The sequence below is a fragment of the Lagopus muta genome, chromosome 1, assembly GCF_023343835.1.
Source record: "Lagopus muta isolate bLagMut1 chromosome 1, bLagMut1 primary, whole genome shotgun sequence".
Lineage (NCBI taxonomy): Eukaryota > Metazoa > Chordata > Aves > Galliformes > Phasianidae > Lagopus > Lagopus muta.
This window is the reverse complement of record NC_064433.1, coordinates 56,790,468-56,807,730: the sequence shown is the minus strand read 5'-3', so window position 1 is coordinate 56,807,730 and position 17,263 is coordinate 56,790,468. Positions and strand designations below refer to the sequence as shown.

Genomic DNA, 17,263 nt, shown 5'->3' with positions numbered 1-17,263 from the left:
TATAAATAAATAATCACAGACAGCAGCATTGCAAATCAATCTGACGTATTTAAATATTTTTGCACTAATTATTCTTCAAAATAGTGCATTACATAGTCAATGAAAATCAATTTAAAGTACAGATGAATGAATTCCATTGCTTCTTAACCTAATTAAGAACCTCATTCTCCACACAGGTCAATTCACAGAATTACATCCTAAAGGCCATACGTCCACGGGATCGTGAACACAGAGTCAGGTCAACTGAAACATTCTGCTCATTCTTGTTGAATAGCTATAATGGTTTCAGTTAAACACAAGCCTAAATATCAGTCTCCTCAAGTCAGGAGCATAAGTAAAATATTTTACTATTTTGAATTTTATATGAGAGACTTTTCATTAGTGTGAACCAGAAGTGCACATTTGTGGCATTATTTGATAACAATCTAAATGAGCCTTGCAGAACAAGCCATGAAAGATGTTATGAAGTCCCCTCAGAATTATTTTAATTCACCTTCATCAAAAAGTATATAATTTCAGTAATCAATAATTATTTTCATTCATTTTTTAGGTTGAAAAATATCTGTAAAGTAAAAGAAAATACTATTAATTCTATTAAGCAAATAGGATTTCACTTTTCCACAAGAATATAGAAGACATAAACACTGAATAATTCTCATTTTAAGGAAAATAGCATGCTTTCTGGAAATTCTTAAAACCTGGGGACAGTCATAAGAAAAATAGCTTTTGTATGTTTAAAAGCCTCCTCTCTGTGAGAAGATATTCGTGCTATGGAACCAGTTGTTGTATAGAAATAGGTCTATAAAATAGAAATAAAAAAAAAAAAGTAAAAAAAGTAAAATAGAAATTTTACATCATCCTGAATAAACTGTTCATAAGGCGAACTCATTTTTAACATGCACACACAACCACCCCATCCTTGCTGAAAACTGCTTACTGGAGAAAAAATATGCATTTGTTTCCTTCCTACATCTTAGCTGTAGAAAATAAATAAATAAAATCAACACAACCTTTTCCAGCACTTATGGTTCAAACTCACAGAAGTAGTAGCACATACCTAATTCTGAGATTATCAACAGAACCTCATCTACTTCCATTCAACAAGAAAACCCACTCCACTTTTCCCATAACTATGATTTTTTCCTCTCACCCCAATAGATCTTGCAGCAACTGGCAAGACAATGTCAGCCAACTTGGAGCACAGCTGCATTCTTAAAGAACATGCTCTTAGGAAAGAGAAAACAGGCAGAGGAAGTCTAGGTCTTGCTCTTGGTGCTCCTGCGTAGCAGGCAGGTAGCACTGCTATGCCACCAAGCTGATAATACTGCAACGATAAACTTTTAAACTATATATGCCTCAATCTCCATATAATTATTTATAAACTCTGTGATACATTTCTTATTCTTTGTGTCTGCATGAAGGAAGGAAATAATGATGATGATAATAAAAATGGTCCAACAATTCTTACAAATTTCTGACAAATTTCTGATAGGTCTTCCAGAATACATTCCTCATCAAACTACCCACGTACAGATTTTAATATGATGAGGCAAACAGCAAAGGAAGCTAAAATCTCCTCCTGCCCTTCCCTTGCAAAAATAAAACTTTAGAGAATATCACACTCCTCTGAGGCACGTTTGCAGTGACAGATTAATGAATTACCTATCTCCTAATGAAGAAATAAAAATGCAAAACTAATTGAATGTTCCAGTGTTTAGAACAATTGGAAAATGGAACACAACAACCAGAGGAGAAAAAGATCTCTTACTTTTGAGATCTCATTGGAAAATCTTGCAAATTATACATTAAAAATAAATGTGCTTTTGACAGCTTTTATCTGCTTAAAACATAAGTATTTCTTCAATAGACCAAAATAATCCACTTTCTTCTGATGGACACCTAACAAGCACACCCACAAGCTCCACTGCAGAAACACTGTAGCTTTTTCCCTTCTGTTTGTTGAGATAGGTCAGGTTAACCCAGCGGTGCTTAGCCTTTCACTCTTTTTTTTCACCTTGTAAAAGTGCACGTGTTTTGCTGTATAAAAGCTGGGCCCACCCATACATTTAAAACACAAGCCCAAGTGCCAGAGAGAATCCTGTCCTTCATTTTCCTTCTCTATCACCAGGCAAGCTCTACTCCTCTCGTGTTTTGCATTCCCAAGCACCATGGATTCTCTGCCAGCAACTATCCCAGTGAAGGAGCTCACCTGCCAAACAGGAAACTCAATTTCTAATAATTTCTTTAACAGAAAAAAATGGAAAATGTATACAAACACTTTCATTCTTATTTATGCATTTGGAGAATAGCTTGCTCTGTAACACATTCTCCCGTTTTGCCTCATTCCCTCAGTCAGACAGTTCTTTCAACCCAAAACATCGGGATCTCTAAATACAAAAATCTTTTCCTTTTATCCTTTTGCTATTCATAGAGCCTGTATGCCATGCATACAGATACTATGTGTGCATCCTGCTGTGATCATCACTCTGTCAACTCTATTGAAGAGTTGAATCCCTTTACAGATAAGGCAATATTTGTATTTCCATTTACAAAGATTTTGCAATCAAAAAGAAAAAGAAAAAAAAAAGCGAATGTACTATCCTACAGACATCCTTCTTATTTCTAATAAACACAGCTGGGAAATGGAAGTCTCCCTTTGTTTTGAAAGGACTTGATTAAAAATGCAACACTTGTACGTTCTTGTGCGCCCCTCTGCAAACATTTGAAACAGATCACACTATAGTTTCACTGTCTCTGCAACAAAGACGATATGTGCCAAATGATTTTGGCTGCCCCAGATCCCCATGCATACACTGCTGTAGAAAATGTGGAATTTATCTAATAGAAGCTGTATCTATCACTGGGACACCAAAGAATATTCCATGCTGTTCAGTACAAAATGTAGCTCAGGCTCACATATTGCTCAACAAGAAAAGGAACATTTGAATCTCAAAGCCATCACAACCCAAATCAAATTTACTTAATACCTCATGGGTTCTTATTTTAATTTGCCAGACACATTAATTGACAGCCACAGTGTAGCAGCATGTTTAATCTATTTTTACAGATGTTAAGATACAGAGTATCTTTGACTTATAAATTAGTTTGGGACTCATGAATCTCTCTGCCTGCTTTATTCTGACAATTGTTATCAAATAAGGCATTCAGAAAAACTTTATCAAAACTTGGAGGTCATCTCCCAAGGGATATCCCTCAACTTGGAGACAATTCTCCCTGTCCCAGACCCATGGCATGCTTAATGTTCTGTGTAAGCAATAAAACTTATCTCAAAGGTTTTGCAGAGGCTTGCTTAGGATACTAAATCAATATGAGAGAAGTTTTTTGAATTAGTTTTTGTACCACAGCAGAGTACAGCAAATATGATACACGGGGAAGGCACACTGATTTGGAAATCTTTCCTTATTTGCAAAATAACAAGGAGGAACTTACAGCTTTCTAAAATTTGATGGAATCGCATAATGGTTAATGCTGGATGGGACTGGGACCGCTGGAAATCATCTTGTCCATCTTTTTTTGCTCAGTGAGGGACAATCAGAGGCACTAGCCCAAGACCATGTCCAACAGCTTTTGAGTACCTTAAGTGAATGGCAGCCTATGCCATAGTCCAGTCACCACCACAGTACAAACACTCTCCCTTATGTTCACACTTCCCTGTATGTTCAGATAGCATCTCCTAAGTTTCAGTTTGGACCCACTGTCTCTTGTCATCTCACTAGATACCACTGAAAAGAGCCTGGTTTCACCTTTTTCACATCTTTACATCAGCACAAATCCCCACCCTCAAGCTTTCCCTTCTTCAGCCTGATGAGTCCCAGCTCTCCATCTTTCCTCAAGGTTCCTTCATCCCTTAAGTACCTTCATCAGCCTTAGTTGGATTCTCTCCAGCAGTTCCATGTTCCTTGGACTGAGGAGGCCAGGACTGAAGCCAGCACTCAAGATGTGGCCTCCTCCTAACCACAGCTCAGGATACTATTAGCTTTTTTCACCAGGAGGACACGTTACTGGCTCATGGTTAACTAGTTATCTACCAGAACCTTTAGGTACTGATGAAAATTTCTCTTTTTATAAGTATTCAATCAATTTTCCCCCAAAATCTTTGGCTTGTTGAACATTTATATTTTGTCTATTACAACTGCTCTATTTTCAGAACAGAAAAGCATTGGTTGGTTCTGTTTTTACACATACCATTGATTTTCTTATATCATGAAATAAGAATCATGCTTGAAATCAAGTTTCTGCTCTGAATATCTGGACTATTAGCTCTGGAATTTGCTATTTTTGGTCATGTATCTCCGATTCATTACTTTGATAATCCTGTTTGAAAAGACCAGTAAAGCAAGACAAGAGGAATGCCAACACAAAGCAAAACATTTTGGGGCATTTTTTTGGACCAAACAGTCAAAAAGTATTTTTGAAGCCAAATTATATTTCTTGAGTTGATATATTAAGCTGTTAATTTCATTTTACTTCTTAACTATGAACATAGAATTTTTCATAATATCGCATTTCTATAAAGGGGATGAAATAGAAGATACTCACATACAGTTTTACAAGTAAGTGGCCAATTCACCACTGCAACTGTATGCTTCCCACTTTTAACCTGGCCATTATTTTCCACGACTCTGATATCAGGTGATAACAGCTAGTGGTGACTGTGATGGCTGCATCTGACTTAAGCAGTTAACCATCTGTGGCAGTCATGATGGATACGACTGATCATGATGGCTGCATCCAGCTCAATGTGGATTCATGGGAAGCATTAAAGAATAATACTCAAGAGCAAATTTGAACTATGCGTTCGCAGTGCTGGTCAATGTCCAAATCAAGTCAAATTTGGAAGAATGTCCAACTGATGCCAAAACTGGAGGAAACTACCATCTGCAATCAGTATGCAAATATGACTATGAATCAATCATCCCATCCCAAAAGAAGTGAGCGGCCCAAGAGCCCATTGAACAATCCTGCAAGACAGCAGTCTGCATGACAGGACATCTCCTTGAGTAGGGACACTTCTTAAGGTTACACTGGCTTCAGAGATCCCTTGACACCAAGAGATCCTCAGTACTGTTTGCTAAGCTTTGTTTGCTTTGCTAAGTTTATAAATTAGATTGACTGTGCACGTATAATCCTTTCGACATAAACTATTGACCAGGTCTGAGACTAGGCTCATTACATCTTTAATTCAAGGAATTTAGTAAGTCAAGGTATCCACTCATGATTTAGTGGGAGCGCTGCCTGGATGAAAATCTTGTTAAGTCACCCTTACTTACAATTAATCTGTGTTAAATCACTGCTTTATATCAGTAAATATGTTGCTGCTTCTTTCTCATAAGTGTATAAATCTGTTCACAACAATTGGATTTTAAATATTAGTCTCTTGGATAACGTAGCTCCTATCTAAGCAGGTTACTAGACGAGAGTTACTAGCAATCAAATTAATACCATGGTGGGGCACCTCCATCTTGAATGCAGCTCCAGCCAATACCATGCCACTCCTTTGGGGTGCTAGTTTTCTGTTTTGATCGTTTTTATTTGGAGATGTTTTATGACCGAGTTTGTTCATACTGTGATTTTTTTTTTTTCTTTAAGCATAAGGAAAAAAGCCTCTTTATCTAAACTGTTTTCAGGAGTGGTCCTAAGGACTTGTATGTCAAATTGTACTCTTGGTTTGTCATGGTCAGAATCACCAGACCTGCCCTGGTCATCCAGCTTATGTACTGTGTATTGGCATCTTTACAGGTGAAGCCGCTGCCCCACATCTGGCATGCTGTCACTCTTTTGTAACTGGATTTTACTGTTTTACTGTCTTGTCTCCTGGCTGAAAAACACATAGGAGAACAGCAGAAAATTACAGAACCTTAAAGGTAGAAAAAAGCCAGATACTCACACAGTGAAGGAATCGGGGGGAGCTGAGACTCTCCTCAGGTCAGCAGACTGCACTTTATGGATACTATAGGCAGTGGGAAATGAGTGGCCAAGAGAAAGGCAGCACACAGTGTGGACAGACAAGGAAAAAAGCAGGGGAGAGGGGGGGAGAAAAAGAGAGAGAGAGATAGAGGTAGAGAGAGAGAGAAAAAAAGATTGGGAAGAAAGTGGAAGAGAAGAAAGAGAGACATACAACATTTAAACAGAAACAAAAGGAATGTGTCACATGAAAGTTGAATGAAAATACATGCAGAGCTCCAAGGTCACACTAGGAAGCCAAGAGCAACAGAAGACATGCAAATGGAGAACAATATTTCTACATGACACTTCAAAGCTTTCTGAAAACAAGAGCGAGGAGGACAAATGACAAGCTAGGTAAACAGCTATACAAAGACTGGGAGCCCCAGGATATGTGTTCCACAGGCACTGAAAAATTCAAGGCAGCAGACTGGAAGCACGTCCAGAAATGCAAACAAACATCAAAGCCAAGATCTGAATAAATGCAGTTGTCTCCAAACAAAGTCAAAATCTGAATGGATAGAATTGTCTGCAAAGTTTGGTCAACTTCAGTTAATTTTAAGAAAGAAAAATACCCTTACTAGAGATTTTGTATCCACAATGGAAAACTGCTGTCTCCATCCCTCCTTCATGTACTTTAGGGAAACATGCATTTTTTATAGTCTCCCAAGACCGACTCTTAGTATTTTTATTTAAATAATCCCTTTGTTTCCTTTAAGTGAATGAAACACTGTTTTATCGATAAACTCTTCCCTCTTCTCTTTTTTATATCACAAAGACTGTTTCTTCCATTCTTCCTGAACTCAAACTAAAAGCCATCTTTTGGGGGTTTGTACAGTGATCATTAACTAAAACCTACTGACTGCAATATTGAATTGTAGTTTCTAATCAGAAAATTATTCCTGGAAAATCACACCACAGTTTCTCTTTTAATTCCAGAAATATTTTGCTTTTATACCACAACACTACATTCTTGGCTTGATCAAGCTTTCATGTTCTCTCTTTCGCATATTAACCATGATCAATAAAGGAGATTCGGGAATTGGAATTTAGCTGCCAAATCTTTAAAGGGAAGGAGATTAGGAATATAATTTACAAAGTGAAGGGCAAGGGGGAGGGGAAGGGGAGGGGAAGAAGGGAAGGAAAAGGGAAAGGGGAAGGGTCTGCTAATGTCACTGCAGAAAGATTTGTTTTCACTGGTACATTTTGCAGCCAACGGGGAAAAACAACCAAATAAATCTGCCTTTTTTTCCACAGTCCAACTATCTGCCTTGTTTCAATCCACAACTAAATGTCAACAGTATCACCTCATTGTTAATATTCCTTGGACTTTGAAAATTGCTTCTCGATTGAAACACTTTACTGGTTTGTTACTTATCTCTATTGTAGACTTAATGCATCGTGGGATGAGAAAGAGATTATGCCAGCCTTTTAACAGCCTCCATTAGAAACAAACTAGAAGAAGCATTCTATGAAGAAAAATTATTTAACTAAATACATTTGCCAATGGTTTCCTCAGTTCAGACAAAATTTGGCACAGCATGTTGACTTGTTCCCTGATAGCTTACTACAGGAAACGGATGCTCCTTCAGTTCAAGTAACTCCACAGCAGAAGATCTCTTCCTTAATTTGATTGCATGGTCAATGTTTTATTTAATTATTTTAAAAAACTAAGAACTTTTACCTTTTCTAAAATTCTGCTAAACTTTCCCCTACACCTTGAGAAAGTCAAATTAAGAGATAAAAATCCCTCAGCAGGAAGAAATTTCAACCTTGAAGATTTGTGTAGAAACATAAGGCAATGTCTGTGCAATTATTAGGTATAAAAGCACAATAGTGGGAAAACAGAGAGAAAAAAAAAAAAAAAAAAAAAAAAGCAGGTCAAACAAACAAGCTTTAACTCATTTCTTCCCCATATACAAGTGTCCTCTCTAGAATTATCTACATGTTTTGAAAGAGAACGACTAGAGTCAGGAAGATGGGCAAGTCTGACAGTCAGAAAAGAATCATTTTTCTAAAGCTCACAAGTGACAGAAGTTTGGAGTTTCTGTTGCCTCTCATCTGCACTAAATATGGGTTCTTCAATTTAAAATACTGTTATTCCCCAGAAATTAAAAGGCATCCACAAAACAAACAACAAGCTCACTACCCTTTCCAAATCCCTTCTCTTCAAAACTCCCAGAACAAATAAGAATAGGATAAGAAAACAGAATCACAGTGTAAAAATTCTAAAAAATAAAATAGTTTTCCACTTATTACATTGGACTAGATAAAATTTCAAAGAACATTCCCACTGTTCTCCTATCAACACATCAAGGCTGGCAGTAACAGCTCTGAGTTACTGTGACAGAAGATAATTTTAAAAGCACTTTTCTTGCAAGTTGCTCAGGAACAGTTCTCCAACAATTGCAGAGGTAGCACCAGACCTACTCACCAGCCTCAAACATCTAACATTCAGGTGACAATCTTAAGAAGAAATGTATGTATATATATATATATGTGTGTGTGTATATATATATATATAAAGTATAAGAATTTCTGGAAATCTTCAATGGACTGAGAGTTAAGAAGTATAAATACACATTTAATCAAAAGCATTCTCTTGTGAAATACTACAAATCTGCATCATAGTGAATTAACTTCATAAAATATTAAATGCCTCCTGGAGTTTAACCTTTAACATTCCATTTACTTTTTGTCACAATAGAATATTCAATTCCTCTCTCATTCCCCTTTGACACTTGTTAGAAATGTACATTCACACATATATAGATATATACACATTATTTCCAACGCAGGAAGCTGAAATTATAGTAGTTACCAGATCATCTGTATTTTTCCAAAACACAGGTGTGCACACATATCTTGATCAAATAAGAAGACTCAGATAGCATCAAAACACATTGCAGCATGCTCAAATGAGGTTAAACCAGAAAGAATATCGTCTTCACTACTGACATCATTATGACTCTGCATTTCTCTACTACTGTTCAAATTTGGATATCAAAAACCAAGCGTAGCCATGCTGCTTATAAGATCAAATTAGCAGATCAAAGTATCAGGAATTTTCTTTAAAAAAGCAAAATATAAACATTTGCATTAGCTCCCATCAGCATAGGAAGAGATACCTCAGGATTGTCCTCTACCGAATTCCAGATTTCAGAAATGAAGGAGCTGAGGTGGCTGGATGAAATCAGGCATCACTGCACACAGGCAATAGTCTGCTATTCTTCACTACTCAAGAGCAATAAGTTTGCCTTATGCATTTTCCTGACAAACAGCAATTGTACATTACAGATATGTGCCTCTACTGAAGCTTAAAGCATTAGTCTCTGAAAGAGAACACCATGTGCTAAACTGAATAGGAAGATGCTGGAAGTAACCAAGGAGGCTTTGATTACATGAACAGATTGACAAACAGAAGATGACATGACACTTCTAAGGGCTGAAGACAAAGTTTGAAGAGAAGCAATGTCTTTCACTGCATGACAAAGACTGAAAACACAGACAACCTTTAAAATACCTGAAGAGGTGTGTGCCTGAGACCTTGCTGACTTTTCCAATTATATTAGTCTAATGCAAGACATTACCTCTCTTCAAAAACACTGCTTCACTTATTTCCTGTCACTGTAACAGCTGCAACAGCAAAATACCCAAACTCAGCTCCCCAGAAAAGTGAAATCTTCACTGCATGCTTGGATGCTTGAACGAGCTACAATAACTTGATAACTTCAAGCTTTTAGGCAGTACCTGTCTGTACAGCAGACAGATTGTTTTGCATCACTTGAATACTTGGAAACAGCAAAGGCACTTACTATGCCTCATCTTAGCAAAAATAAAGAGCTTGTATATGAGAATTACAGCTCTACAAAAATAAACTTAATTATTTTATTTCATAAGCATTTTCTTAGATTAAATTAAAACGTTGCTTGATACTTAAAAATAAGATTTAACTATGAAAAAGAAAGTTATTTCAGTCTTGTTTTCCTTACATGTTCCCCATTTCCTGTTATTTTTGCTTTTCTTTGTTCATCCTTTCCACTGCTTGTGCTACCTCCATCTTATGCTATGCATTTTCCTTCTCTGACTATATTCCCCTATCTTTTCCCTAATCACTGTTTCCCTAATCCACCAATCCAATCTTCAGTAGTGTAATCTCCTTCCATTGAGCATGGAAACCAGAGGAAGAGTTACAGTTTTAGCTAACTCTGACAGGACTTTCTATTTGGGGTTTCTGTACTGGAGAACGATTCCCTACAAAGTACAAATATCCCTTTCCATGCCTCCAGACCCCTCTCCTTTAGGAGTCCAAGGCAGCATGTTCCCACACTTGAAACTGCGAGATATCCTGAGTAGTTCTTGGTTGTGGCAGTTTATTAGAGTGTTCAATGGAGACTAAAAATCAGGCTGATAAAGTTCAGAAAACAAATCATAAGAAATTTAAGGGCTATTACCATGTACGTGCAGAGCCAACATAAGCCAAGAGGCGCAACACTGAGCCTTCACATACCTCTCTAAATAAATAACTAAAAGATACAAGCCTTCCTAAAAGCAAGGCAGCAGGGAATCCAGAAGGTAAAAGAACAAAAGAAAGCCAGGAAATTATTTACAGTACAGTAGGAAGAAAGTTCAGGATATGTGATTTATTTTTTTTTTTAATGCACTGCTAGTTCAATACATGCAAATTCCATGACTGAATATGCTGCCTCAGACAGGCCTCCTGGCATTAGGATATGCATGCATCCAACTCACTCATTCAACAAAGGCATGGATGTTCTCCTCTTGCTCTTCTGCACCATGTTGGCTTGGTTCCTTAAGGAGATCCGAATGAGTGAGGGAGCCAACCGACAAGGTTCACCATCCACTTGCATGGGGATAGACTTGTACGTTAAAAGCGTCACCTCACGGCACTGGTGCAGCCTCTCTCCATGACCACCCACTTGGAGAGCAGCCTTGGGGGAAAAAGAAGTTAAAAGGGAAGGAGAAAGACACCTCAAAACAGACATTTCAGGCAATTTAAAAAATACAAGATGCCAACAATGAGTATTAGCATCACGTGTGTAAAGCATTCACATCAAGGACAGTGGAGACAGTGGATGTACTTTCATTCAAAAATTGAAAAGCAGGACTTAACATTTCACAAAGAAAACTGGTAGGCAACAAGCAGATGAAATAGGACAGTTACCTGATCATATGCATCATGTCTCATCAATTTCTATATGTCAAGTATATTTTACAAACAAACACAAAATATGTATACACACACATGCTCTAATGTGTTTCTTCTTAAAGGTTTTGATATATTTTGTTAGTTTGTTTTACACCAACAATAATGCAACTTTTTTTCACCTTTTAAATATTAACCCTAATTTAGTAAATCTGAGAGACAGAAAGATGATTACCCCTTCCTGAACAGAATATAGTCCCTAATGTGAATTAGAGAAATCTAAAATCCCCAGTTATGAGAGTTTACATAGCAATTCAACATCAAGACCAGACAGGCTGAAAAGAGCAAGAAGAATCTTGTTAAAACCAGTTAAATACCATGTTCAAGAATAGATTCCAACGAAATATAACAAGGAGAGCATGGTCAGATTCTTCAAGTTTTAAGCAGACATGTTTGGACAGTAATGTATTTTTATTAATTAGCAATGTAGGAATGTGACTATTAGCTATAATATGCAAAAAAAAAAAAAAAATCTGAATGAACAGTTGAAATACTAGTGAAGACCTTACTCTTGTTCTTTGCATCTCATATTACTGGGAAAAAAATGATAATATGACTACTAATAATTATAAATTACTGCTCTTTCTCGGTCTCTGAGACCAAGCGCATCTGAGAGCTGTAAAGAGCAAGTCAAAATTGCACGTTCAAGGGTTACATCCACAGCATCACAATCAATGCATGTATACAGATACTCAGTTCTGAACTAAGCTTCCTCTAGAGAGAAACAGCAGCTCAAAGGGCCCTAATTCTTAAAAAAATCAAATCTAACATCTTCAGGAGGTGAAGTGGCAAAGGTTCCTTCCACAAGATCTACAATGCTAATAGAATTTTTCCTACCTGTGGGTTAATACCCTACTTCATTAGATCAATCAAAAGAGAGGCCATAAAAGAATCTACACTCTGAACCACTTCTAAAGAAACAACTGCTGATTCTGATGGCCTTTTACTGACTTTATTTCTCCAAATATATCTTTAAGGAAAGAAACACCATTTTCAGGGGTATTAAATGAATGCAATAGATCACACAACAAATAAAGTCAAGGTTAGTGAAGATAGGCTTATTTGTATTAGCTTTAACCTAGTCCACACAAAAGAGAGCAGAAATGACTTAAGAGTAGGAACTTCAGCATAGAATCATATAATCACCATGGTTGGAAAAGACCTCCAAGATCATCCACTCCAAACGTCCACCTATCACCAATATTTCTTACTAAACCATGTCCCTGAGTGCAACATTTGAATGTTTCCTGAACACCTACAAGGACAGTGACTCTACCACTGCTCTGGGCAGCCCATTCCAGTGCCTCATCACTCTCTCAGGGAAGAAGTATTTCCTAACATCCAATCTGAACCTCCCCTGGTGCAACTTGAAGGGTAATCAAAAAAATACTGACATACTTTTTTAATCCCAAAGGAAAAAGAAAAAAATAATGGTTTTAGAACAGAAGTACAGGTAGTCAAATAGAGCCATTTAAGTGGTTAAGAATCACTTTTGCCCAGTTTCACTGCACAGACATTGCCTCCAAAGAATGTTAAGTCCCCATCCCTCAAAATAGGGTAGGCTACATGTCACTTCTACAGCCTGATGACCTACACAGTTGCAATACATTTCCTTCAAGTTTTGTATTTCTCTGTTGTTCCAAGACAGCTGAAAATACACTCAGTAAATGACTGCATGCTATTTAGATAAGTACACCTTCTCTAACCTTCAAAAGCAAAAAATTTTCAAGAATTTTGAAATTAAAAAAAAATTTATTTCATTTGTCAAAACAGCTAATTTTTAACAGAAGAAATACATGATAGGGAAAATAATTTCATATAATCTTTGACATATGCTTCCAGTAGTGAATATTATTAAAAAAAAATTGAATTTTAATGTCACTAATTGAAATACACAAAAGCTAAAAAGAAATAGCATTAATTATTTGACCATAGAACATTCCCACAGTAATAACATGTCTTCATACTGTTTGATTGACTGTCATAATCTTGCTGTTTAATTTGAGAGCATTTCAAAGCATTGCTAGCTATGGGTGAATTTGTAATACTTTGCAAAGATTATATTGTTATTATTAAATATCACTTCTTTATTTAAAAACTACAGTTTATCCCTTCATTTAAAACCTAACAGCAGAGCATATTTCGGCTTCAGCTGAATACAGAGTTATGCTGTTCTTACATTAATGTGGACAAATTTCACCGAGTCTGGTCACAACTTCAGGCAGGGTAGCACTTGCAGTATACTCACCAGTGAGGCCATGGTAAACCCAATGACTTCAATGTAGCCATCATCATGGCGCTGAGGTTCAAAGTCTCTGTGATCTCCAGGGTTTCCCCAGGGCATTGTGCCAGCACAATACCTACAGAAAATTTGGAAAGCAAGCTTTGAGAAAGTAATTTTCCCTGATGGGTCCTGACTATTAGCCTGACTCTTGGCCTGTTCTGATCTCCTCCAATAGGAACCTGAACAAATGTTTCAGGATTCAGTTGAAGGACAATTAATAGTTACATTGGCAAGGACTGAAGAAAGGGGAAACTGGTCCCTAATTTCTAAGCTGGTACATCACTCACAAGTTTATTCATCATGGTTTTTGGCAGGTTCCTCTACAAGCAAGGAAATGGGAGAAATACCAAACAGGTAACAGAGCAGCAGCATTTTTTTCTCCCCCCTTGGTCTACTCTGCAGATCAGCTGCTGAGCTTCCCTGGCTCCTGCAATTTGCCTGTGTGAAAGTTTCTTATCCCCTCTGCTAGGAAGGCAAAGGGCCGCAGACACAGCCTCAGATCTCCATTTCATCTCTCCCTGCTGACTCATAAGCCCTGGTGGTATATGAATTGCAAAAGGTTACATAGCTTGAGAAGGCAGGGAGAAATGAACAGGAACAGATGCAGCTGTTATGTCTACCTTTCCTACCATTCAAGGGTGGATGTAAAAGAGATCTAAAGAGTAACAGAAGAAGGGAGACACAAAATAGAAGCTTGCTGTGAAGGCAATGCAGGACTCCCATGTATTTGGGATTGCATGTGGAACAAAAAGGTCGGCTGTCTAATGCAGTAGACTCCAAAGCAGGGTGCAGAAGACAATCCATTGTGGTGTAGGAAGACAATATATTCCACACTATTAATAAAATTATATTTTAAGTAGTGCTATTTCATCTTTTTCACATCCTCTTTTAACTTCTATTTCTGTCTCTTTTATAAAGTGTATAATCTACTGGAACACTAACACACAAATAGATAATAAATACACATTTTCATGCTAAAAAATTTTCTTAATTACCAATAGAAGCACACAGTCAAAGGATTTTGGGGACCACTAGTCTAGAGAGCAGGAGGAAGACAATTTTTTAAAATATAAACATATTTCTATTTGGAACATCTTCTACTATATTGAGAAAAAGAACATTTCTTTCAACAGGATTTATGTTATTTTCTTGAAAAATACTGATATTTTTGTTTCTCACACTGTTTCTAGTAAAGCAGAAAACGAGGCAGCTGTGCCTGGTTTACTGTCTGGTTTGCAGGTTAGGTGCACAACATCTGGAAGCATGTTTGTTAAAACAATATTTTCTACTAGCTCTGCATCACTGGATACCCTTTTCAAAGGAAAATTTTGCTGCATCCCAGGCTCTGATCCTTTTTCATGCTGCTAATTAGCAGTATCATAAGCAGCTAGCTCTCAGGAAGGCAGCACAGTAGCAATACACTTCCTGCACATCCACCCAACCTAGAACAACCTGCAGGTTTGTTTTTCTTTTTTTACTATTAGTAGTGGTAATATTACTTTCTATTTTCTCCAAGCATCTATCTTGAGCTTACCTGGGAATGTTTAAAAACACTATACACTGGAACTTCAGCTCCTGGATCTTTGGAGTCAGGTCTGTACCATCACACTACAAAGCCAAAGTGACAGAGCACAGAGAAATTGCTGAATGGAGCCACAGACAAGAGAAGTGTTGCTGCTTTGTAACAGCTTTCCCAAGACTTTCCTTGGAATGTGTTGCAAATGTCATGCTCAAAACTGAAAAGTAACAGAGCCATTAAACTCTCACCTCACTCTCTCTGCCTTTCCCCACCTCTTTTCACAATACAAAAACACAATTTCCTATACTTACCACAACTTTAACGTGCTTGGATAAATCTCTTGAGCTTCTTTGCAAGAAGTCTGAAAAGGCTGCCTAGAACAGAAACAAGAGTATGAATGGTCATCATTGCCTCCAAATTCTTCAAAGAAATTTCCAAATTTCTTATCTCACCAGACAGCTCATTACCTAGTGCTATCCTTTTGTTAAACCTATTCTTTCCTGCTTTCAGAAAATATGACTTACGTATATATATCTATTATTTTTAAAAGTTATACTTCTCCTTTTGAGAGTTTATGTCCTTTGGAACCCAATGGTATAAATGCAAATTCTTGCTCACATTTATTGCTGTGTGTCATGTGCCATGAAGGCACACGGGCATGCTGGAAGTCATCCTCTGGTAAGCCATACAGTATGCCATGTGCTATCAAATTTGTGTGTCTACTTAAACTGAACTTTAAAATAAAGTATTGTACACATCTCTTCTGAATAAAACAGCATATTCTTTTATTTGCATAAACACATATGAAAATATGGAAATAAGTCACTCCAAATAGCTGATCACTGGCTTCTACTACCCATGACCATACATCCAAGACAACTCCTCAAAGCCAAAAAGATGCAGGCTAATACTTGGAGCATTTCTCCAGGAAACTCAGTACAAGTGTGCTGCCCAAATACTGGAAAAGCTGGAACTCTTCGCTGAGAGTCTTGTGAGCCAGAAGCAGGGGGAGTAAAATGTGATCAGTGCTATGTCTAAAGAAGCACTATAAGACAATTGGCATTCTCAAACAGGCTTATGTGTGTCACTGCCAGAAAGAGGACACATGAATTTTAAATTGCAACAGGCAAAATAAATCGGCATTAGCCCCTCGTGTGAGAAAGTGAGAGAGAAGGGATATAGTAAAACATCCAAGCAAGTAACATCACATCATTCTGTAAAATGAATCACATGAACTCACCCCTGCATAAAACATTTTATTTCTAAATCGGCTGTTGAATTTCTCTGGATTTGCTTCTGTGGAAGGACACAAAGGAAAAACATGAGCACCCAAATAAACTGAGTAGATTCCACTGTACCTTCAGATTCATTCCTACACAGCTTTTATACACATCACTCAGTAAAAATATGAACATTAGCACTTTTTTTTTTTTTTTTTTTTAGTTCCTGCATCCGTGCCATTATCTGCTACCAGATTTCAAACACTGATATTCAATTCTTCCCCTTTCCTGTATAATGAAAGGAGATGGAAATATGAGCAAAAAAGTAACAATAATACAATTTGTTTATTTACCATCACTCAGACGACTTTTCTCCATACCATTTGTGAGGCTTCCAACTCCACCAACATACATCATATTTCTTTAAGAGTTATTAGAAACTCACTAAACATTAGTTCTGCTTCAAAGTATGCATTAAGGTGAAAAAACATCCTGATGCATCACAAAATGGAAATCTAGAAGGTAGGCTGGAATTGACATCTCTACCCAAATATCCAAGCAGTAAACTATAAAAGGTTATTTTAAAATCTATTTAGAGAGATGCTTCATTTTGATTAGACTCAAAGTGACACAGAACTTTAATAGTCCAGTAGTAAGGCCCATGCAACACTTAATTATTCTCCTCATTAAAATAAATGCTTGTTGGTTTATTTTTCTTATCTTGAGCATTTCTGGTTTTCCACTGCCAACCATTAAATCTTATTATATTGCTCTGTCCATTAGATTTAAAGGACCTCAACCATCAGATATCTTCTCCCTGAGTAAATACTTATGGGTGGTGATTAAATTACCTCTTAATATTCTCTCCAATAACCTAAATGGAGTTCCTTTGATCTCCCAGCATAATGTTTCTCAGAATACAAATCATTTTTGTGCCCCCATGGGGACTGCTATCCTAGTATGCAGCATCTAGAGATTTAAGAAACGGTCCTTCTGATACTGTATTCATTGATAGCACAGTGAATCACCTATTCTTGCTCAGTGATCCT

The 17,263-nt window shown here is 37.1% G+C and overlaps 1 protein-coding gene across 7 annotated transcripts in view; it reads right to left on the bottom strand.

Moving 5' to 3' along the window:
* DGKI (diacylglycerol kinase iota) overlaps positions 1 to 17,263 on the bottom strand; it is a 216,543-nt gene that overhangs the window by 77,431 nt on the left and 121,849 nt on the right. For all 7 annotated transcript variants that reach the window (XM_048930903.1, XM_048930912.1, XM_048930928.1 and 4 more), the window contains 5 exons: positions 16,235 to 16,290; positions 15,306 to 15,368; positions 15,010 to 15,083; positions 13,440 to 13,551; positions 10,717 to 10,916 (listed from right to left, as the gene is read on the bottom strand). In XM_048930903.1, coding sequence (XP_048786860.1) covers positions 10,717 to 10,916; positions 13,440 to 13,551; positions 15,010 to 15,083; positions 15,306 to 15,368; positions 16,235 to 16,290 — 505 coding nt within the window. The remainder of the gene's footprint in view (positions 1 to 10,716; positions 10,917 to 13,439; positions 13,552 to 15,009; positions 15,084 to 15,305; positions 15,369 to 16,234; positions 16,291 to 17,263) is intronic.